General features: G+C 49.0%; 1 protein-coding gene across 2 annotated transcripts in view; it reads left to right on the top strand.

Annotated features, from left to right (window-relative positions):
* Positions 1-23,039, top strand: part of garnl3 (GTPase activating Rap/RanGAP domain like 3) — a 299,663-nt gene that overhangs the window by 89,989 nt on the left and 186,635 nt on the right. For both annotated transcript variants that reach the window (XM_078426017.1, XM_078426018.1), the window contains exon 3: positions 468-542. In XM_078426017.1, the coding sequence (XP_078282143.1) occupies positions 468-542 (75 nt within the window). The remainder of the gene's footprint in view (positions 1-467; positions 543-23,039) is intronic.

The following is a 23,039-nucleotide window of genomic DNA, read 5'->3' on the forward strand; positions in this document are numbered from 1 at the left end:
TAGTGGGTGTAGGACAGTGTTAATGTGCGGGGATCGCTGGGCGGCGCCGACCCGGTGGGCCGAAAGGGCCTGTTTCTGCGCTGTATCTCTAAACTAAACTAAACTAAACAAAACTAAACTTTTGCAGGTAAGAATGTCATTGGTACATACCCCAATTAAACAATCTTGACTCTCTCGACCCCAAAAGTTGACCCATCGGAAGTGTGACCACTGGTGATTGTGTTCCACACTCATCCCTGCCTCTGGACATTAGTTTTAATTTGCAAGGCATGGATCAGATTGAGTTGAGTTTAGTTTATCGTCACGTGTCGAGGTACAGTGGAAAGCTTTTGTTGCATGCTATCCAGTCAGCAGAAAGACAATACACAATTACAATTGATCCATTTACATGTACGGATATGACGCTGAGAATGAATATTCCTCAACCTTGTAATCACTGCTGATATTTTCCTTTTGTCATCTTGCAGCTTATATCCAGTGATGCCGATGGAGCGATACAGAGAGCAGGGAGGTTCCGTGTGGAGAACGGATCGAGCGATGAGGTAGGGTGAGAATCTGCTCCTGTCCCCTGCTGCAGTGGGCTCAGTTGGGCAGTCTGCACATTTGGAGGTTTATTCTTGTCACCTGTACCGAGGGACAGAGATGGTCACCAGAGCCGGGATAATGCTCTCTCCAAACAAAGCTGAAACATGGAAACTTAGAAAATAGGTGCAGGAGGAGGACAGTTGGGCCTTCGAGCCAGCACCGCCATTCAATATGATCACGGCTGATCATCCAAAATCAGAACCCCGTTTTTGTTTTCTCCCCATATCCCTTGATAGCCCGAAGAGCTAGATCAAACTCTCTCTTGATCTAAAGCTATGTCTAAATCTCTCATCTCACATTGGCCTGACTGAAAGTCCAATAAATTATTGAAAGCACCAAGCTTGTGGTGTGTGAAACAGTTCACCTGGTCAAGTCTGGGTTCCGCAACGCAAACCCTTTTATCCCTCCAGTCAGCGACACGTTCTATTTTGGAAGGTAACTATCCAATCCTATTAAAAACGGCACATAGTGCTGGAGTAACTCAGCGGGTCAGGCAGTATCTCTGGAGAACATGGATAGGTGACGTTTCACAGAGTGCTGGAGTAACTCAGCGGGTCATACAGTATCTCTGGAGAACATGGATAGGTGACGTTTCACAGAGTGCTGGAGTAACTCAGCGGGTCAGGCAGCATCTCTGGAGAACATGGGTAGATGACGTTTCACACAGTGCTGGATTAACTCAGCGGGTCAGGCAGCATCTCTGGATAACATCGGTAGGTGACGTTTTGGGTTGAACAAGGGTCCCGACCCGATACGTTACCTATCCCTGTTCTCCAGAGATGCTGCCTGACCCACTGAGTTACTCCAGCTCTGTGTCTTTTTTGTAAGCCAGCATCTGCAATTCCTTGATTCTGCGTAACTAATTCTTGTTTCAAGCACTGTATGTCTAAACTAAACTCAATGCCTCGGTCAGCGAATACCATACGCCTTCTTCACGCTCAGTTAATTGTACAGTCCTAGTCACCTGCTGTGGGAAACATATCACTGAACTGTGAAAGGATGCAAACAAGACTTGCAAGAATGTTAGCAGGCCTGGTGAGTTTGAGTGATGAAGAGGGATGTGGAGAGGCTGGGACTTTGTTCCATGGAGTGTAGTGAGCTTACAGAGATTTATGAAACAATCAGGAGCATAGACAAGGCAAAATGCCATGGTCATTTCTTGTGGGTAAGGGAATCAGAGGGCAAAGGATGAAGGTGAGAGGGGGAAGATTCAAAAGGGACTCGAGGGTGGCGGGTATCTGGAATGTTACCTCCAGGTTCAAGAACAGTTTCTTCCCACCAACCATCAGGCCCATGGTAGGGCTGAGGTTGACCTTGTTGGGCTGCTCCTGGGCCTGGCCAAGCTGGCCATCCGCGGCTCACGGCGCCAGGCGGAAGAGGGCTCTGCCCGAGCCGGCTGCCTACCCCTTTTCCAGGGTTACGCCCGCGCCCGGGTGGTGTTGGAGAGGGACTACGCGCTGTCCACGGGCACCCTGGGGGATTCCCGGGACCGCTGGGCACCGCAGGGGGTTGGATGTGTCCTGGATGGGGATTGCAATATAGTTGTATAATAGTTTCATTTGGTATATTTGTTTGTATTGTATTCTGGTGGTGGGTTCTGTGTAGTTTTATTGTATTGTTAATATTGTTTTTAAATCATTGAATACATTTTTTAATAATAAAAAAGCCCCATCAGTCCCATAAGGAATAGGAGCAGAATTAGGCCATTCGGCCCATCAAGTCTACTCTGCCATTCATTCGTGGCTGATCTATCTCTCCCTCCTAACCCCATTCTCCTGCCTTCTCCCCACAACCGCTGACACCCGTACTAATCAAGGATCTACCTATCTCCGGCTCCTGAAACACCTGCCCCAGCACTGAAACATGAAACTGCGCACTTTGGTTTTACACTGTCATAGTCTGCTTGGCTTAGAGTGACTGATAATCTATTGTATGTTTATTTGTTGTTGTTGTGCCTAATGTGCTGTTAAAGATGCAGCAAGTAAGACGTTTATTGCACCAGATCGTATAGAGTGCGTATGACAAATAAGCACGCCTGATATTGGAGGTAGACACAGAATGCTGGAGTAACTCAGCGGGTCAGGCAGCATCTCGGGAGAGCAGGAATGGGTGACGTTACGGGTCGAGACCCTTCTTAAGACTGATGTCAGGGGAGGGGGAGGGACAAAGTCCCAACACAATGTCCCGCTCCCCCCCCCTGACATCAGTCTTAAGAAGGGTCTCGACCCGAAACGTCACCCATTCCTTCTCTCCCGAGATGCTGCCTGACCCGCTGAGTTACTCCGGCATTTTGTGTCCACCTTTGATTTAAACCAGCATCTGCAGTTCTTTCCTACACGCTTGATATTGGATTTGGCCAGCATAGACAAGGTGGGCTGAAGGGCCTATTTCTGTGCTGCAGAGCTCAGTAACTATGATTCTGATTAAATGAATCAGAAGTAAAAAGTTCGAACTTTACGAGGATGTTGCCAGGACTCGAGGGCCTGAACTGCCGGGAGAGGTTGGGCAGGGTAGGATTTTGTTGCTTGGAGCGCAGGAGGATGAGGGGTGATCTTGTAGAGGTGTATAAGATCATGAGTGGATTAAATAGGATGTCTTTTACCAAAGGGAACCAAGAACCAGAGCACTTAGGTTTAACGGGAGGGGAAAGAGTTAATAGCAACCTAAGGAGCAACGTTTTCACTCAGAGGGTGATGGGTGTATGGAACGATCTGCCAGAAGATCTTAGACTTGTATTCACTGGAGTTTAGAAGGATGAGAGGGGATCTTATAGAAACATATAAAATTATAAAAGGGCTGCACGGTAGCGCAGCGGTAGAGTTGCTGCTTTACAGCGAATGCAGCGCCGGAGACACAGGTTCGATCCTGACTACGGGTGCTGCACTGTAAGGAGTTTGTACGTTCTCCCCGTGACCTGCGTGGGTTTTCTCCGAGATCTTCGGTTTCCTCCCACACTCCAAAGACGTACAGGTATGTAGGTTAATTGGTTGGGTAAATGTAAAAATTGTCCCTAGTGGGTGTAGGATAGTGTTGATGTACGGGGATCACTGGGCGGCACGGACTTGGAGGGCCGAAAAGGCCTGTTTCCGGCTGTAGATATATGATATGATATGATATGACTGGACAAGCTAGATGCAGGAAAAATGTTCCCAATGTTGGGCGAGTCCAGAACCAGGGGCCACAGTTTAAAAAAAAAGCATTGAGAAATATTCCATGCGAATAGTTTCCTTTTGATTAGAGATACAGCACGTAAACAGGCTCAACGTCCCACCATGTCCACACTGACCAGCGATACCCCGCGCACTATCCTACACACTAGGTACAGTTTGCAATTTTACTGAAGCCAATTAACCTGCAAACCTGTACGTCTTTGGAGTGTGAGACGAAACCGGAGCACCCGGAGAAAACCCACGCAGGTCACGGGGAGAACGTCAAACTCCGTACAGACAGCACCCGTAGTCAGGATCGAACCCGGGTTTTATGGCGCTGTAAGGCAGCAACTCTGCCGCTGCACCACCGTGCCGCCTCTCCCTTGAGGGGAGGAGAGGAATTCTGTCAGAGTCCTGGGAAACGTTTATCCTTTAATTATCACAGTGACGGCTGATTAATTGGTCATTTATCTGGCTGTTGTCTGGGCCTGGTTGTGTGCTGATAGGCTGCCTGCCCACAATGCAGCAGTCGTTCTTTGGCTCTCGTCCTAAACATGTAAAGGAGGCCATACAAATGCAAACCTACTCCCTCGTAAGTCCAATTCAAACTTGCTTTGAGAAGAAACGTAACAACAGATTGTGCTATAGCATGAGTAGATATTACAGAGTGATACAGCGTGGAAACAGGCCCTATGGCCCAACTTGCCCACACCGACCAACATGCCCCATCTACACTAGCCCCACCTGCCTGAGTTTGGTCCATATCCCTCCAAACCTGTCCTATCCATGTACCTGTCTAATTGTTTCTTAAAGTTTGCAATAGTCCCTGCCTCAACTACCTCCTCTGGCAGCTTGCTCCATACACCCACCACCCTTTGTGTGAGAAAGTTACTCCTCGGATTCCCATTAAATCTTCCCCCCCTCACCTTAAACCTATGTCCTCTGGTTCTCGATTCCCCTACTCTGGCCAAGAGATTCTGCACATCTACTCGATCTGTTCCTCTCGTGATTTTGTACACCTCTGTAAAATCATTCAGTCCCAGCCTGCTCAACCTCTCCCCATAGCTCAGTCCCTCGAGTCCTGGCAACATCTTCCCTGCACCCTTTCCAGCTTGATCACATCTTTGCTACGACAAAGGGCGGCACAGTGGCGCAGCAGTAGAGTTGCTGCCTTACAGTGCCAGAGATCCAGGTTCCAACCTGACTACAGGTGCTGTCTGTACGGAGTTTGTACATTCTCCCCATTTGTAGGAGACTGCTTGGGTTTTCTCTCAGTGCACCAGTTTCTTCCCACACTCCAAAGACGTGCAGGTTTGTAGGTCAAAGGGTTTGGTAAAATTGTAAGTTGTCCCTCATGTGTAGGATAGTGCTAATGTGCGGGGATCGCTGGCTGGCACAGACATGGTGGGCCGAAGGGCCTGTTTCTGCACTGTATCTCTAAACTAATCTAAACCAAACCACCTGACTTACTGACACAAATGTCAAACCATGTAACCCTGTGTTCTATATCTTCCCCTTTGCGCTACCTGTTGTACTTGAGTTTGGCTTGATTGTATTTAGACAAAAGACAATAGACAATAGGTGCAGGAGGAGGCCATTCGGCCCTTCGAGTCAGCACCGCCATTCAATGTGATCATGGCTGATCATTCTCAATCAGTACCCCGTTCCTGCCTTCTCCCCATACCCCCTGACTCCGCTATCATTAAGAGCTCTATCTTGTCAGTCTCAGTCTCAGTCTACCCCATGACAGAAGGGGGAGGAGTTGCACAGTTTGATAGCCTCAGGGAAGAAGGATCTCCTGTGGCGTTCTGTGCTGCATCTTGGTGGGACCAGTCTGTTGCTGAAGGTGCTCCCCAGGTTGACCAGTGTGTCATTAGATAATTCCATACACCCATCTTAAGGGGTCCCTGCCTCTCTCACTCACCAGAGCCCACACTCAGAGACCACCGCACTCCCAGATCTGCTGTGCTGAGCCACAGTCTGCATTTATTGTCTACGTTGTCTAGGTTGCTTTGAAGAATGAGTTCCCAGGTTTACAAATCTTTCTCCAGTTTCTGTCTCCTTCCAGCACCCAGCGTCCCAGTGCACTCACACATCCTTCAACCCTCAGGGACCTCTGTAACTGGACTTTAGACTTCAGACTCGAGATACAGCGCGGAAACAGTCCCTTCGGCCCACCGAGTCTGCACCCAACTAGCAATCCCCATTGAGGGACAATTTACAATTTTACCGAAGCCAATTAACCTGCAAAACTGCACATCTTTGGAATGTGGGAGGAAACCGGAGCACCCGGAGAAAACCCATGCAGGTCACGGGGAGAACGAACAAACTCTATAGCACCCGTAGTCGGATCAAACCCGGGTCTCAGGCGCTGTAAGGCACCAACTCTACCGCTGCGCCACCCTGCTGCCCTCTCATAACGTTTAAGTAGTATCTAATCAGCTCGCTGTAGAAGGCTATGAGCCAGATGGTCATGAGAAGAGAACCCTTTTCCCCAAGGGTGGAACTGCAAAGGATTAGGGGCGAAAAGCGAAAAGGTGAGCCAAGGGAGGTGGTGGAGGCAGATACAAGCGTGGCGTTTAAGTAGGCATGTGTACATGCTGGGAATGGAGAGATATGGACCACACGCAGGCAAAGGAGATGAAGATGGACACAAAATGCTGGAGTAACTTAACAACATCTCTGGAGAAAAGGAATGGGTGACGTTTCGGGTCGAGACCCTTCTTCAGACTGAGAATCGGGGAGAAAGGGAAAAGAGAGATATAGACGATGATATAGAGAGATATAGACGATGATATAGAGAGATATAGACGATGATATAGAGAGATATAGACGATGATATAGAGAGATATAGAACAAATGAAAGAAAGATATGCAAAAAAGTAACGATGATGCAGGCCATTGTTAGCTGTGGTCTAGGTGAAAACGAGTTACAGACAATGAAACTCAACAAGATGACTGAAGCTAGTCCAACGACTTGTGTGGGGGAGGGACGGAGAGAGGGGGGGGGGATGCAGGGGTCACTTGTAGTACCTGAAGGAGATGAGGATCTGTTTTTGTGTTGCGTGACCCCCATGATTGGGGTCCTCTCTGCAGCAAGGATCTAAAAGTCGGCAAATTACTCTTGAATTAAGTGTTGTCAAGCAAGGTTCATCGTGACCTTTTGTCTTGCGCGATTTGTCCCTCCTGTCTAGAGGCCTGGAATTCCATTAGCTTTCCCTTTAACGATCGTGGCAATCTCAACCTTCCCCTGAGACTCGCTGTTCCTGCTGGAACTTCCTTCCATTCAGACTGTAATTGCTGCCGTGCTTCCCATTAAGGTGACGGCGTCCTTTTTGGTCACTCCCACATCTCACTTGGTCCCTCTCAGCGTTCTCTGCACCTCCTGAGAGCAGACAGGAATCTGAAATTTAAAAGAACAGGACATATTGCAAACCCCCGATCTACAATAGTGTCCCTCATGACTGTTGAGTGTAGGGGGTTGGAGCTGGTTCATCTCGGTGTGAGGTGAGAGGGGTGAGATTTTAGTTTAGCTTAGAGATACAGCGTGGAAACAGGCCCTTCGGCCCACTGAGTCCGTGATCCCCGCACACGAACAGTATCCCACACACACTAGGGACAATTTATCATTTTTACTGAAGACAAATAACCTACAAACGTGCACGTCTTTGGAGTGTGGGAGGAAACCGGAGCTCCCGGTGAAAACCCACGCAGGTCACGGGGAGAACGTACAAACTCTGTAAAGACAGCATCCGTAGTCAGGATCGAACCCAGGTCTTCGGAGCTGTAAGGCAGCAACTCTACTGCAGCGACACCGTGCTGTCCTCTAATCAGATCTCATCGGAACCTGAGGGGCATCTTTGGCACTCCGAGGGTGGTGGGTACATGGGACAAGCTGCCAGAAGAGGTAATAAAAATGAGCTGCAGGTGCCTGCTTTACCGAGGATAGGAACAAAATGCTGGAGTAATTTAGGGGGATTCAGGCAGCATCTCTGGAGAAAATGGAAGAGTCCCGTCCACAAAATGTCACCGATCCATGTTCTGCAGAGATGCTGCCTGACCCGCTGAGTTACTCCAGCACTCTTTGCCAGAGGAGGTGGTTAAAGCGGGTGCTATAACAGCATTTAAATGACATTTGGACTGGGATGTGGGCAGGATGGATAGGAAAGCTTTAGAGGGATGTGGGCAAGAAGGGGGCAGGTAGGATTAATGTAGATGGGGCATCTTGGTCAGCATAGACAAGTTAGGCCGAAGGGCTTGTTACCGTGCTCTACGTCTCTATGACCATGTTAAAAAGTGAATGCTTAGGCAGTTTGTTTGCTGTCAGGCACAAAGATAATTCAGACATTCAGAATAAACAAGCTGTGGCTTTTCGATGGTATTACTGATGGTATTACAGCACGGTGGCGCAGTGGTAAAGTTGCTGCCTCACAGCGCCAGTGAACCAGATTCAATCCTGACTACGGGTGCTGTCTGTATGGGGTTTGTACGTTCTCCCCGTGACCTGCGTGAGTTTTCTCTGGGCGCTCCGGTTTCCTCTCACACTCCAAAGACATACAGGTTTGTAGGTTAATTGGCTTGGTAAAATTATAAATTGTCCCTAGTGTGTGTGGGATAGTGTTAATGTGCGGGGACCGCTGGTCGGCACGGACCTGGTGGGCCGAAGGGCCTGTTTCCGCGCTGTATCTCTAAACTAAACTAAACTACTATTCGTGAGGTTTACAGAGTCTTTGCTTCCCACCGCTGATTAATATCGCTGCCTCCTGTACTCCTACTCCAGGCCCCGCTGTTGCAGTGGTTTCATTATCACATGCAGGGATTATTCCTTCAGTCCAATTCAGATAAGCACTTCGTAAAAGGCAATGACCTTTAACCAACACAGATGAAGGTGAGACTCGGGAACTAGGCCTCCGCTTCCTTAGAAGGCTGAGGAAGTTGGCGTGTCCCCAACAACTCTCACCAACTTTTACAGATGCGCCGTAGAGAGCATTTTTATCGGGATGCATCACAGCTTGGTTTGGGAACAGCTCCATCCAACACCGCAAGAAATTGCAGAGAGTTGTGGACGCAGCCCAGACCATCACACAAACCAACCTCCCTTCCATTGACTCCATTTACACCTCACGCTGCCTCTGCAAGGACAGCAGCATAATCAACGACGTCTCACCCCGGCCACTCCCTCTTCTCCCCCCTCCCATCGGGTAAAAGGTACAGAAGTGTGAAAACGCACACCTCCAGATTCAGGGACAGTTTCTTCCCAGCTGTTATCAGGCATCTGAATTATCCTACCACAACCAGAGAGCAGAGCTGAACTACTATCTACCTCTTTGGAGACCCTCGGACTAATTTGATCGGACTTTACTGGCTTTACCTTGCACTAAACGTTATTCCCTTATCGTGTATCTATACACCGTGAATGACTCGATTGCAATCAGGTATTGTCTTTCCACTGACTGGATAGCACGCAACAAAAGCTTTTCACTGTACCTCGGTACACGTGACAATAAACTAAACTGAACTGAACTGAAACCATTCCAGAGTCGTGTAGTCAGCCTGTGTGAGTTGGAAGCAAGCCCCGCTCCAAGGTTTCCTCACATCACTTGGACCAACACTTCACACAGCAAGGATAGGTTCAGTTCAACGATACTTCACTGCCACATGTATCCAGTTACAGTGAGATGCTTTGTTGTTGCATACAACCCTGTAACATCACACAGCGGACCGCACCCAGGCAGAACACACAGAGTCGCCACGCTTCTGGGGCCGACAAAGTTACACAAAGGCCACGCATTAATTTCACCCCTGCCATCGTGAAGAAGATATAGGAGCCTGAAACCTGTAACGTCCAGGTTCAGGAGCAGCTGCTTCCCGACAGCCATCAGGCTATTAAACACGTGCGCAGGAAGCAACTGCAGATGCTGGATGAAACCAAGGATAGACACTAAATGCTGGAGTAACTCAGCGGGACAGGCAGAATCTCCGGTGAGAAGGAATGGGAGGCGTTCGGGTTGAGACCCTTCTTCAGACAGTACAAGATCCAAATAAGCTCTGAACTACATAGACTTGGTTTTATCTTTTTGCACTTTCATTGTTTGTTTGTTTTTATGTGTGTGCAAGTGTTTATATGTGTAAACAAGAAAAAAAAGTTCACTGTGTGTGTATATATGTATACACACTGAACTTTTTTTCTTATTTCATTATATTGTTTACTGTGTACTGTGTTTACATATACTGTTGTGCAAGTAAGATTTTCATTGTTCTACCTGGGCCATGTGACAATAAAACACTCTTGACCCTTGACAGTCTTGTCTTGGTGAATGTGGTGTTTCAGGCCTCATTGACTCTTCCTGTGACCCTGGGGAAAGAAGATTGGGGAGTGACCTAGATAATAGGGCAGCGCAGCAGGTAGAGCTGCTGCCTCACAGCTCCAGAGACACGGGTTCAATCCTGACCTCGGCTGCTGTCTGTGTGGAGTATGCTCGTGCTCCCTGTGACCACGTGTGTTCCCCTCACATCTCAAAGAAGTGTGGGTTTGCAGAATAATTGGCCTCTGCAAATTTCCGCTAGTGTTTAGGGAGTGCATGCAAAAGTGGGACAACATTGAACTAGTGTGAACGGGTCAATGATGATCAGTGTGGACAGAGTGCTGAAGGGCCTGTTTCCATGCTCGCTCGCTCGCTCTGTGTGTCTGTCTATCTGTCTATCTGTCAATCAATCAATCGATCAATCGATCGACCGACCGATCGACCGACCGACAGACCGACCGACCGACCGACCGACCAACTGACCGACCGACCGACCGCCCGACCGACCGACCGACCGACCGACCGACCGACCGACCGACCGACCGACCGACCGATCGATCGATCGATTGATCGATCAATCAATCGATCGATCAATCGATCGATCAACCAATCAATCAATCAAATTTACAATGAAGAAACTGGCCTTTTAGCTCAACAAGCTATACTAGGGTTGCAGCCATCTTCCACTCCCTTGAGCTCATTTTACTTTTGATCTCATGTACATGTCTATTCATAGAGCCTAACAGCGGGGAAACAGGCCTTTTGACCCAACTTGCTCATGCCAACCAAGATGTCCCGTCTACACTAGTCCCACCTGTATGTGTTTGGCCCATATCCCTCTAAACCTACCCTATCCAAGCACCTGTCCAAATGTCCAATCTAGCTCCGCTGTTAATGTCTGTTAAGATTTCTGAGGATTATCAGTACGAGAAAAGGTGGGATAAGCTTGTTGTTTTCTTTTGAACCGAGAAATCCAAGGGGAGATTTAATTAAGTGTAAAAATTATGAGAGTATAAAATGCAAAGGACCGATTTCCTTAAGAAGAGCAGATAAGCAACTATTGGGTATGGATTGGAAGTAATTGGCAGGATGAAAGGGAAGATAAGGTAGACAGTCAGAACCTTTCTCCCGGGATGGAACTATCAAATACCAGAGGGCAGAGGTTCAGGGTGAGAGGGGCAAAGTTTACAGGAGATGTGCGGGGCGAGTCTTTTGTACACAGTGGATGGTGGGTGTCTGGAACAGGCTGCCAGGGGTAGTGGTGGAGGCAGATATGATAGTGGCGTTTGAGTAGGGGTGCCAACTATCTCACTCCCAAATAAGGAACAAGGTGATGTCATCGCCCCGCGCCCCATGTGACCTCACCCTGCCAGCGGCCACGTGCTCCCGCTCCACCAATGGCGGACGCCGAGGCCGGAAGGCGGGTTGCTATGCAACCTCCGTTAGGCGGTGCCCGGGCCTACAGTGTCCGGGCCTACAGTGTCCGGGCCTACAGTGTCCGGGCCTACAGTGTCCGGGCCTACAGTGTCCGGGCCTACAGTGTCCGGGCCTACAGTGTCCGGGCCTACAGTGTCCGGGCCTACAGTGTCCGGGCCTACAGTGTCCGGGCCTACAGTGTCCGGGCCTACAGTGTCCGGGCCTACAGCGCCCTCCCCGGGCCTAATCCGAGACAAGGGCGGTCCCGTATGGGACAAACCAATTTAGCCCAATATAAGGGATGTCCCGGCTAATACAGGACAGTTGGCAACCCTACATTTGAGAGAGTTTTCGATCGGCACGTGGATATGTTTTTATACAGAGGGCCTAATAGTGTTGGCACACAGCAGCCCAATGTGGAACGCAGGGCATGGAGGGAGAACAGTTGGGAGAAGTGGTGGATGGAGTGTAGGTGCCTTTGATCCTCTGGGCCTGGTCTGGGAGGCCTGGAACTCTGCGGAGCTGGAAGCCACGAGGCACAAGCAAGTGCTGAGAAAACACACGTGGCAGTGGCAGCGAGTCCGGGTCAGAACGTGGTCGTAGACCCAAGAGCGGCATGAATCACAGAGTGGGGATTGAGAGAGGGTCTCACATAACGCTCGTCACAGAGAGGAGGAGAACTTCTTTCAAGTGGACATGACTGGGTGGGATTTTGGAGCAGAGCTGTAAAATGTAGACACAGGGAACTGCAGATAGTGGCATCTTATACAGAACACAGGCGGGGCAGCACAATGGTATCGCGGTAGAGTTACTGTCTGGCAGCGCCAGAGATCCGCTTTCATCTAGACTACGGGTGCTGTCTGTATGGAGTTTGTACATTCTCCCTGTGATCACGTGGGTTTTCTTCGGGTGCCCGGTTTCCTCCCACACTCCAAAGACGTACAGGTTTGTAGGTTAATTGGCTTCTGTAAATTGTAAATTGTCCCTAGTGCCGGTGTACGGAGTGATTGCTGGTCGGCGCGGACTCGATGGGCTGAAGGGCCAGTTACCCAGCTGTATCTCTAAAAAAAATCAATGCTGGAGTAACTCAGTGGGTCAGGCAGCATCTCTGGAGAACTTGCAGTCTGAAGAACGGTCTTGACCCGAAATGTTACCTATCCATGTTCTCCAGAGATGCTGCCTGACCCACTGAGTTACTCCAGCGCTATGTGTGTTTTTTGTAAATCAGCCTCTGCAGTTCCTTGTGTCACCATCATCTCCGGTGGACATGGATAGGTGTCGTTTCAGATCAGCACCCTTCTTCAGACTGAAGAACGGTCCCGACCCAAAATGTTGTCTATCTTTGCCCAGTTACTCCAGCACTTTGTGTTTAGTTTAATTTAGCTTAGAGATACAGTGTGGTAACAGGCCCTTCAGCCCACCGAGTCCGTGCTGACCAGCGATCCCCGCACACTAACACTATCCCACATACTAGAGACTATTGATAATTTTACCGAAGCCAATCAACCTACAAACCTGTAGGTATTTGGAGTGTGGGAGGAAACCGGAGCACCCGGAGAAAACCCACGCATTCACGAGATGAACGTACAAACTCCACACAGACAGCACCCGTAGTCAGGATCCAACCCGGGTCTCTGGCGCTGTGAGGCTGTAACTCCACCGCTGCGCCACCGTGCCACTTCTGTTCTCAGCAAAAGAAACAATTGGTGGAAGAGAGTGTTCGGACTGTTTTTAATAATTGGGATGTGTTTCCATTTATAGCACAGTCCCATCGAGACACATCAGCATGTGGAGGGCTAATCTAATTTTGTTGACATAAGTAAATTGCTTTCTGATGCATGATAAGATGAAGCTTATCTGTTCCAAGTGTATTGTCAGTGATGAGAATTGAAACAAGGTCTTCCTCATTACTCTTGCTTCACTGATATTTCCTGATGCATTTCAGGATGCACTTAAAAACCTACAGCTTTTGCTGACACGTTATAATTGCAGCACAGTTTATGGTCCTTGTCTTACATGAAGGTGATAAAGTAATATTAGGATTAATACTAGTTTAGAAAGATGCAGGGGGGGGTGGGGGGGATCTAATTGAAACCAACCGAATAATGAAAGGCCCAGAGAGAGTGGATGAGGAGAGGATGTTTCCACTGGTGGTTGAGACCAGAGGCCTCAGCCTCAGAATTAGAATGATGAGGAGTGATTGATTTAGCTGGGGGGGGTGGGGTGAATCTGTGCAATTCATTGCCACAGACGGCCGTGGAGGCCAAGTCATTTGGCATTTCTAAAGCGGAGATTGATAGCTTCTTGATTTGCAAGCATGGCGAAGATTACAGGGAGAATGGAGTTGAGAGGCAAAGGTAGATTCAGAGTTTGGAGGTGCAACGCTTGCTTACAAATGAGCCGTCCACAGAGCACAGATACTGGATAAAGGGAATAATGTTTAGTGCGAGAGAAAGACCGATTAAAGATTATCTGAGTGTCTCCAATGAGATGGATGGATAGCTCGGGACTGTCCTCTGGTTGTGGTAGGATAATAGACAATAGACAATAGGTTCAGGAGGAGGCCATTCGGACCTTCAAGCCAGCACCAGCATTCAATGTGATCATGGCTGATCATTCTCAATCAGTACCCCGTTCCTGCCTTCTCCCCATACCCCCTGACTCCGCTATCCTTAAGAGCTCTATCTAGCTCTCTCTTGAATGCATTCAGAGAATTGGCCTCCACTGCCTTCTGTGGCAGAGAATTCCACAGATTTACAACTCTCTGACTGAAAAAGTTTTTCCTCATCTTCGTTCTAAATGGCCTACTCCTTATTCTTAAACTGTGGCCCCTGGTTCTGGACTCTCCCAGTGGTTCAGTTGCCTAATAACAGCTAGGAAGAATTGTCGCTGAATGTGGAGGTGTGCGTTTTCACACTTCTGTACCTCTTGCCTGATGGGAGAGGGGAGAAGAGGGAGCGGCCGGTGTGAGACTCGTCCTTGACTGTGTTGGTGGCCTTGCCGAGGCAGCGTGAGGTATCGATGGAGATGCTAGACTGCATCCACCACTCTCTGCAATCTCTTGATAGAGGCAGCCTCGTGATGATTCTGCGTCTGTGACAGTAAGGCCCTGCTACCAGATGGTGAGACAGAGAGAGTGTGGCTGTTCATCACTGGAGACTCTGCATCCAAGTGCTGGCAAAGCACGACAGCCTCACTGCTCAGCTGGAGAAGCACCGACTGACCCTGTTAAAGAACAGCAAATGTGCAAATGTCGAAGATAGACACAAAATGGCCTTCTTCAGACTGACAGTCAGGGGAGAGGGAAACGAGAGGTATGAAAAGGTACAGAACAAATCAGAGCTGTCACCGATGACTGAGGAAAGGTGGAGCCCACAATGGTCCATTGTTGATAGACACAAAATGTTGGAGCAACTCAGCGGGTCAGGCAGCATCTCTAGAGAAAAGGAATAGGTGACGTTTCAGGTTGAGACCCTTCTTCAGACTGAGAAGTCAGGGGAGCAGGAACCATGAGATATGAAAAGGTACATAGAACAAATTAATGAAAGATATGCAAATAGACAGATCAAAGCCACCAACCATGATCAAGGAAATGTGGAGCTCACAATGGTCCTTTGTTGGCTGTGGGAAAGGTGATAACAAGTGACAAAACTCAGCAGGACAACAGTAAAACTAGTAGGCCGACTATGGTGGGGGAGGGACAGAGAGAGAGGAGATGCAAGGGTTACTTGAAGTTAGAGAAACTAATATTCATACCGAAGATAGACACAAAATATTAGAGTAACTCAGTGGGACAGGCAGCATCTCTGGAGAGAAGGAATGGGTGACGTTTCGGGTCGAGATCCTTCTTCAGACATAGAGTCAGGGGAGAGGGAGACGAAAGATATGGAAGGGTAAGGTGTGAATATGACAGATCAAAGCAGACAATGTTCAAGGAAATGTTGGCTGAGGGGAAGGCATACAAACAGTAAACAGGAGGACAGTGAAACTAGTCGGAGAATTAGGATGGGGAGAGATGGAGAGAGAGGGAGAAGTCCATGTTCACACCACTGGGGTGAAAGCGGTCCAAGCGAAATATGAGGTGCTGTTCCTCCAATTTGGGCTGGGCCTCACTCTGACAGCGGAGAAGGCCCAGGACAGAAAGGTCAGTGTGGGAATGGGAGGGGGAGTTAAAGTGTTTAACAACCGGAGATCAGGTAGGTTTAGGCGGACTGAGCGGAGGTGTTCAGCGAAACGATCGCTGAGCCTGCGCTTGGTCTCGCCGATATATAGGAGTCCACACCTGGAACAGCGGATACAGTAGATGAGGTTGGAGGAGGTGCAAGTGAACCTCTGCCCACTGTTGACTGTGGAAGAGGTGAATACAAAGGGATATATGGATGCAAACAGTGGAAATGTCGCTGGCCAAGGGCAAAGAAATAATATAGTTCCATGTTATTGATAAAGAGGTCTAATCCATTTGATTTTAATTAAATTAATAATACATTCAAAGGTTTCCGCCATTCATTCTTGGGGAAAAAAACATCCATTTCACCCAAAGGCCAAGTTAATGCCAGACATTTTTAACAGCTGACCTTTTTCTGTTGAGCAATGCCGAAGACGATCAAACTTCTCATTAATAAAGTTAAGCTGTGGTTCCAAACAGAGTGCCAGAGACCTGGCGTGACTGACAGGCAGCGTAAAGGTGCACTGAAGCTGAAATACCATCATGGAGTCTTGCTATTTGGTCAGCGAGGAGGCACAACGTCAGAATGAGCTGAGGTGGATGAGCACTTCAACTCCCCCTCCCACTCCCAGTCTGTCCTTTCTATCATGGGCCTCCTCCAGTGCCATAGTGAGGCCCAGCGCAAATTGGAGGAACAGCACCTCATATTTCGCTTGGGCAGCTTACAGCCCAGTGGCATGAACATTGACTTCACCAACTTTAGATAGCTCCTCTGTCACTCTCTTCCCCTCCCCCTTCCCAGTTCTCCCCCTGTCTTCCTGTCTCCACCTATGTCCTTTCTTTGTCCCGCCCCCCTGACATCAGTCTGAAGAAGGGTCTCGACCCGAAAAGTCACCCGTTCTTTCTCTCCAGAGATGCTGCCTGACCCGCTGAGTTACTCCAGCATTCTGTGATACCTTCGATTTGTACCAGCATCGGCAGTTATTTTCCTACACAACTTTAGAATGATCAGAGAGCAATTCCCGGCTGCTGTTTAATTCATTTCTCCAATGTGCAGAGCACCCACGTTATTAAATATTCAGCTGTGGGTTTGTGCAATCACTTTGCATTACATGGCTTTGGTAATCTATCTGAGTTAAATTTAAGAGATCTTTGCTGTTCTGTGGCAGCATTCTGGGCATCAGGGTTATTGTTCTCATGTTGTTGCTTGTTATACCATCATGGACACATAGAGTGATACAGTGTGGAAACAAACAGGCCCTTCGGCCCAACTTGCCTACGCTGGCCAACATGTCCCAGCTACACTAGTCCCACCTGCCTATGCTTGGTCCATACTGAACTACTATACCTCATTGGTGACCCTCGGACTATCTTTGATTGGACTTTACTGGCTTTACCTTGCACTAAACGTTATTCCCTTTATCGTGTATCTGTACACTGTGGATGGCTCGATTGTAATCATGTATCGTCTTCCTGCTGACTGGTTAGCACGCAGCACCGTACCTCGATATACATGACAATAAACTAAACAAAACTAAACTCAACTAAACTAAAGACTAAAACAAAATCACACTAGACCATGGCCGTCATCCTTCATCATAGCGGCACGGTGGCGCAGCGGTAGATTTGCTGCCTTACAGCACTTGCAGCGCCGGTGACCCGGGTTCAATCCCTACCATGGGTGCTGTCTGTATGGAGTCTGTACGTTCTTCCCGTGACCTACGTGGGTTTTTCTCCGAGATCTTCAGTTTTCTCTCACACTCCAAAGACGTACAGGTTTGTAGTTTAATTGGCTTGGTATAAGTTCAAATTGCCCCTAGTGTGTGTAGGGTAGCGTTAATGTGTGGGGATCGCTGGTCGGCGTGGACTTGGTGGGCCGAATGGCCTGTTTCAGCGCTGTACCTCTAAACTAAACTAAACATAACAACTAGAGCGTGGACTGGACTTTGGAAATGGCGCCAAATCACGGCGCCAAATCACGGCGCCTATTGCACGCGGCATCAGTGGACTATTTCTGTACACTGTGCTAATCGGGGATGTGTTGGGTATGGCATTACTCTAAGGGGAGGGGGGAGTGGGGGAGAGGGGAGGAGGGGGTGGGGGCAGGGGGGAGGAGGGGGTGGGGGGAACAGTGTGGGCGGGGGGGAAGGGGGACAGTGGGGGGCAGGAGAGAGTGGGGTGGGGAGGAGGGGAAAGTGGGGGTGGGGGAGGGAGGGGGGAGGGAGGGAGGTGAGGGTCAGGAGAGGGGGAGGTGGGAATAGGGCTCACTCAGTGACGACACCCTCTCCCCTTCCCTGTCCCCCCTCTACGAGGAATGGGCCCAACGGGTCCACTTGGTCTAGTTCTTTATGAGTTGTGTGAGTGTCTGCTTCCAGCAGTGTGGCATGGTGGCGCAGTGATAGAGTTGCTGCCATACGGTGCCAGGTTCGATCCTGACTATGGGTGCTGTCTGTGCGGGGGCTGTACGTTCTCCCCGCGTGCTCCGGTTTCCTCCCACATTCCAAAGACGCACAGCTTTGTACGTTAATTGGCTTTGGTAACATTTGATTAAACTGTCCCTCATGTGTGTGTAGGATAGTGCTAGTGTGCGGGGATCGCTGGTCGGCGAAGGCTCGGTGGGCCGAACGGACTATTTCTGCGCTGCATCTCTGAAAACTAACGGAAAGGCACCACTCCTCAAGCAGCACATTCCAATTTCCAACCACCCTCTGATGATCGGACTTCTCATCAGGTCTCTCCAAACCTCTTACTCATTACCCTGGAACTACATCCTCTTCAATGGGGAAATGTGGCCTATCATCTTTTCTACCTATTCCTCTCATCGTTTCACATTCGTGAATCAGCCCTTCCCTCAGCCCCCACTCCAAAGATAGATGGCCGTTCTTCAGGGGAGGAAGCTGGGAAGAAGAGGGGCAGGACAAAGCCCGGTGAGTGATAGGTGGATACATAGAAACATAAAAAATAGGTGCAGGAGGAGGCCATTTGGCCCTTCGAGCCAGCACCGCCATTCATTGTGATCATGGCTGATCATCTATAATCAATAACCCGTGCCTGCCTTCTCCCCACATCCCTTGATTCCACTAGCCCCTAGAGCTCTATCTAACTCTCTTTTAAATTCATCCAGGGAATTGGCCTCCACTGCCCTCTGTGGCAGAGAATTCCACAAATTCACAACTCTCTGGGTGAAAAAGGTTCTTCTCACCTCAGTTTTAAATGGCCTCCCCTTTATTCTTAGACTGTGGCCCCTGGTTCTGGACTCCCCCAACATTGGGAACACACACGTGGAGGAGTGTCTTTGATAGGCAGATGTGTGAACGAATTCCAGAGATGAAAAGATCGAGATAAGGATATAAGGTGCAAATTGTGAAGCCAGAGGAAAGGAAGATAAAGAAGGGGGAAGGGGCGAAATGCTGGATACTTCAGATGAGGCACAGGGAAGAGAGGGGGCTGAAACAGAGGGTAGGGGATGTTTCCAGATTACCTAAAATGGTAGAATTCAATGTTCATTCCGTTGGGCTGTAAGCTGCCCGAGCGGAATATGAGGTGATGTTCCTCCAGTTTGCGTGTGGCCTCACTCTAGCAATGGAGGAGGCCCAGGGCAGAAAGGCCAGGGTAGGAATGGGGAGGGGAGTGAGAATGGTGAGCAACTGGGAGATCGGGCAGCCTTGGCAGACTGAGTGCAGGTGTTCAGCGTGGTGGGTGGTGATGTGAGGATGGTGTGCCGTGCACATAGCCCACACCCTTTGTGATATCCACCAGAGGGGCCTGGATGGTTTTGTGAAGGCATTATGCACTTCATTGACCAAGCTATTAATCTGACCATGGCCACATATCCACCCTTCCTCAATGCTTCTGTGAAGGGTTTCAGAACCTTTAAGGCAATGTGTGATTAGCACTCCCTGTTTGCAATCAAACTTCAAGATGCTGCATTTAGGTGACCAGTCTACTCAACCTCCCCTGTTAATCTGGTTAACATCCAGATTGATTGTAATCATGTACATTCTTTCTGATGACTGGATAGCACGCAACAAAAACCTTTTCACTGTACCTCAGTTCACGTGATAATAACAAACTGAACCAAACTAAACTAATGGCGCAGGGTGGCACGGTGGCGCAGCGGTAGAGTTGCTACCTCACAGCGCCAAGGACCCGAGTTCGATCCTGACTACGGATGCTGTCTGTACGGAGTTTGTACACTCTCCCCGTGACCTGCGTGGGTTTTCTCTGGGATCTCCGGTTTCCTCCCACACTCCAAAAACGTACAGGTTTGTAGGTTAATTGTCTTCGGTGTAATTGTAAATTATCCCCAGTGTGTGTTAATGTGCGCGGATCGCTGGTCGGTGCGGACTTGGTGAGCCGAAGGGCCTGTTCCATGCTGTATCGCTAAACTAAACTAAGCTAAACTAAACTGAAATAAAGTTTTCAACTCTACCTCAGTACATAAGGTGACAATAATAAAGTGAAAGTGAACTAAACAAAAACTAAACATCCTTTACAAAGCAGCTAAATTCACATCCATGGTACTTTCAATGCATTGTAATTTAATAGTTACCTCAGTGTTAAAACTCAGACAATTTGATTGAGTTGTTTTATGTCTGTTTTGTGAAATATTAATGAACAAAATGCATTGGGTTTTCAATTGACTGTTTGATCTCAGCTTGGTCTTTGAAAGCTAACCCGTTGGTAGCAGTCAGTCGATTTATATGTTTATATAATAGTTCGAAGATATTGTGAGAGAGGACAGTATTTCTCCAAATGCAACATTCTTGGTGACCATCTATGGATTGTTACTGAGGCCAGTGAGTACAAAAGAGAGAGATACCAGGAACTGCAGATGCTTGAACATTGAGCAAATCACAAAGTGCCGGAGGAACTCAGCGGGTCAGGCAGCACCTGTGGAGGGAATGGTCAGGCAACATTTCGGGGCAGGAACCTTCTTCAGAATGTAATGGAGGGGGGGAAAGAAAGCTGGAAAAGGGCTGGGGCAGGACAAAGCCTGGTAAAGAAGGGTCCCAACTCAACATGCCAACTATCTGTGCTCTGCAAAGATAGTCAATAGTCAATAGTCGTTTATTTGTTACATACACATAAATGTGTAGTGAAATGAAAAATTACCCGCAGTTCAACAATAAGACCAATAAGAATAATCAATAAAAATGCAATAACACATACAATCACAACTAACACCAAACAAAAGAAACATCCATCACAGTGAGTCTCCTCCAGTCACCTCCTCACTGTGATGGAAGGCCAGAATGTCTTTCTCTCTTCCCCTGCCGTCTTCTTCCGCAGTCAGGCTGTTGAAGTTGCCACGTCGGGGCTCCCGACATTGAAGCCCCCACCGGGCGGAGAAAAATCCCGCGGCCTATTTCAGCCCCCGCCGGATGGTGAAGGGTCCGTGGCGGGCCGACCCAAACCCCGCGATTCGGGGCGGGCGAAGACGCTGTCGCTGCCGCTGCCGGAGCTCCCGATGTCGGCCCCCATCCAGGGGTCTGCGGGCTTCCGACATCCACGCGGCCCGCGCCGGAGCCTCCGGAGACGAGTCGCAGCCGCTCCCGCAGCATCCGCAGGCAGCCAGCGCCGCAGGTGGTGAGTCCGGGCCGTGGGCTCTGCGAACCAGAGCCCCAGGTGGTCCCAGGTGCATGGCCGGTGGTAGGCCGCAACGGGAATGGAGACACGACACAGAAAACAAAGGTCGGGTCTCCGTTCGGGAGAGACAATGTTACAGTTCCCACCTCCCCCCCCCCCCACACATAACACACAACTGCAAACACTACACCATATTTAAACTACAATTCAGACAAAAACAACAAAAAACACAAAAGACAAACGGACTGCAGGCAAGCCGCAGCTGCGAGGGCAGTGCTGGCTCCCTTCCTGCTGCCTGACCTGCTGAGTGACTCCAGCACTTTATGCCTTTGTTTAAGTGAGGGGAGGTTGATTGGCAGAAGGGTGGACAAAGTCTAGAGTGAAAAATTGACAAAGATGTGTCAGATAAGGAGAGGAGAGGAGTCAAATGTAAATCTGGAGGGAGGAATGTCTTCTTAGAGGGATGTGGGCCAGACACAGGCAGGTGGGACTTGTGTAGATGGGGCACCTTGGTCAGCATGGACTAGTGGGGCCGAAGGGCCTGTTTCCTTGCCCTGTGACCAGGACTCTAAATGCTCTTATAGTACCTGCTTGAATGACCTCCTCTGGCAGCTCGTTCATGTATGCATCACCCGCTGAGTAAAAATGTGTAGGAAGGAACTGCAGACTCTGGTTTAAACCGAAGGTAGACACAAAATGCTGGAGTAACTCAGCGGGACAGGCAGCATCTCTGGAGAGAAGGAATAGGTGACGTTTTGGGTCAAGACCCCTCTTCAGACTGAGAGTCAGGGGAGAGGGAAACGAGAGATATAGGTGGTGATCTGGATAGATATAGAACAAATGAATGAAAGATATGCAAAAAAGTGACAATTATACAGGAAACGGACCATTGTTAGCTGCAGGTCCTGTGGGCTGGGGCTATGCTGAGAGACCCTCTCAGTGAAAACGTTGCCCCACAGGTTCCTATTAAATCTTTCCCCCTTCACCTTACAGTATCAGTAGGGGAATACTTGGTTTTGGCAGGCAAGCCAAAGGAAAACCCTATTGCTTTAAGGCGAGAGGGCATAGTTTAAAGGTGTAAGTTTTTTACACAGAGGGTGGTGGGTGCCTGTAACACACTGCTAGGTAGGGTTGCCAACTTCCTCACTGTCAAATAAAGAACAAAGGGAGACATCACCACCCTGCGTCCCACGTGACCTCACCCAGCTAGCGGCCACGTGCTCCCGCTCCCCCAATGGAAGCCGCCCGGGCCGGGAGGAGCGTTGCTTGATTGGTACGGGTGTCAAGGGTTATGGGCAGAAGGCAGGAGAATGGGGTTGACGGGGAAAGATAGATCAGCCATGATTGAATGGCGGAGTAGACTTGATGGGCCAAATGGCCTAATTCTGCTCCTACAATTCATGAACTAATTTCCTCAGGCTAGATTAATCTATAGCTTGAGAGCATAGTTTTATATTGTGAAAATATTTAAGAGGGACCTGTGGGGCAGCTTTTTGTGCATACATTGAATGAGCTGCATTGGCAATTATTTGAACGGGTATAATAATGACAATTAAAAGACACGGGTACATGGATAGGAAAGGTTTGGAGTAATATGGGCCAGCCTTAGGTAATTGGGACTAGCTCGGACGGCAAAGGTCAGCATGGATAAGGTGGACTGAAGGACTGTTTTCATGCTGTGCAGTTCCATTGAACTCCAAACCTGAACACCACCAAAGTTCATGCACACTGCGAGGCCACTTGGCCCATCCTGCCCTTGCCAACTTCCAGACCTTAGGCTTGTGGGTTAGACCCCATCAAATACTCACTGAGGCCACTGTAAATTGCTCA

The sequence above is a fragment of the Rhinoraja longicauda genome, chromosome 31 (genome assembly GCF_053455715.1).
Source record: "Rhinoraja longicauda isolate Sanriku21f chromosome 31, sRhiLon1.1, whole genome shotgun sequence".
NCBI lineage: Eukaryota > Metazoa > Chordata > Chondrichthyes > Rajiformes > Arhynchobatidae > Rhinoraja > Rhinoraja longicauda.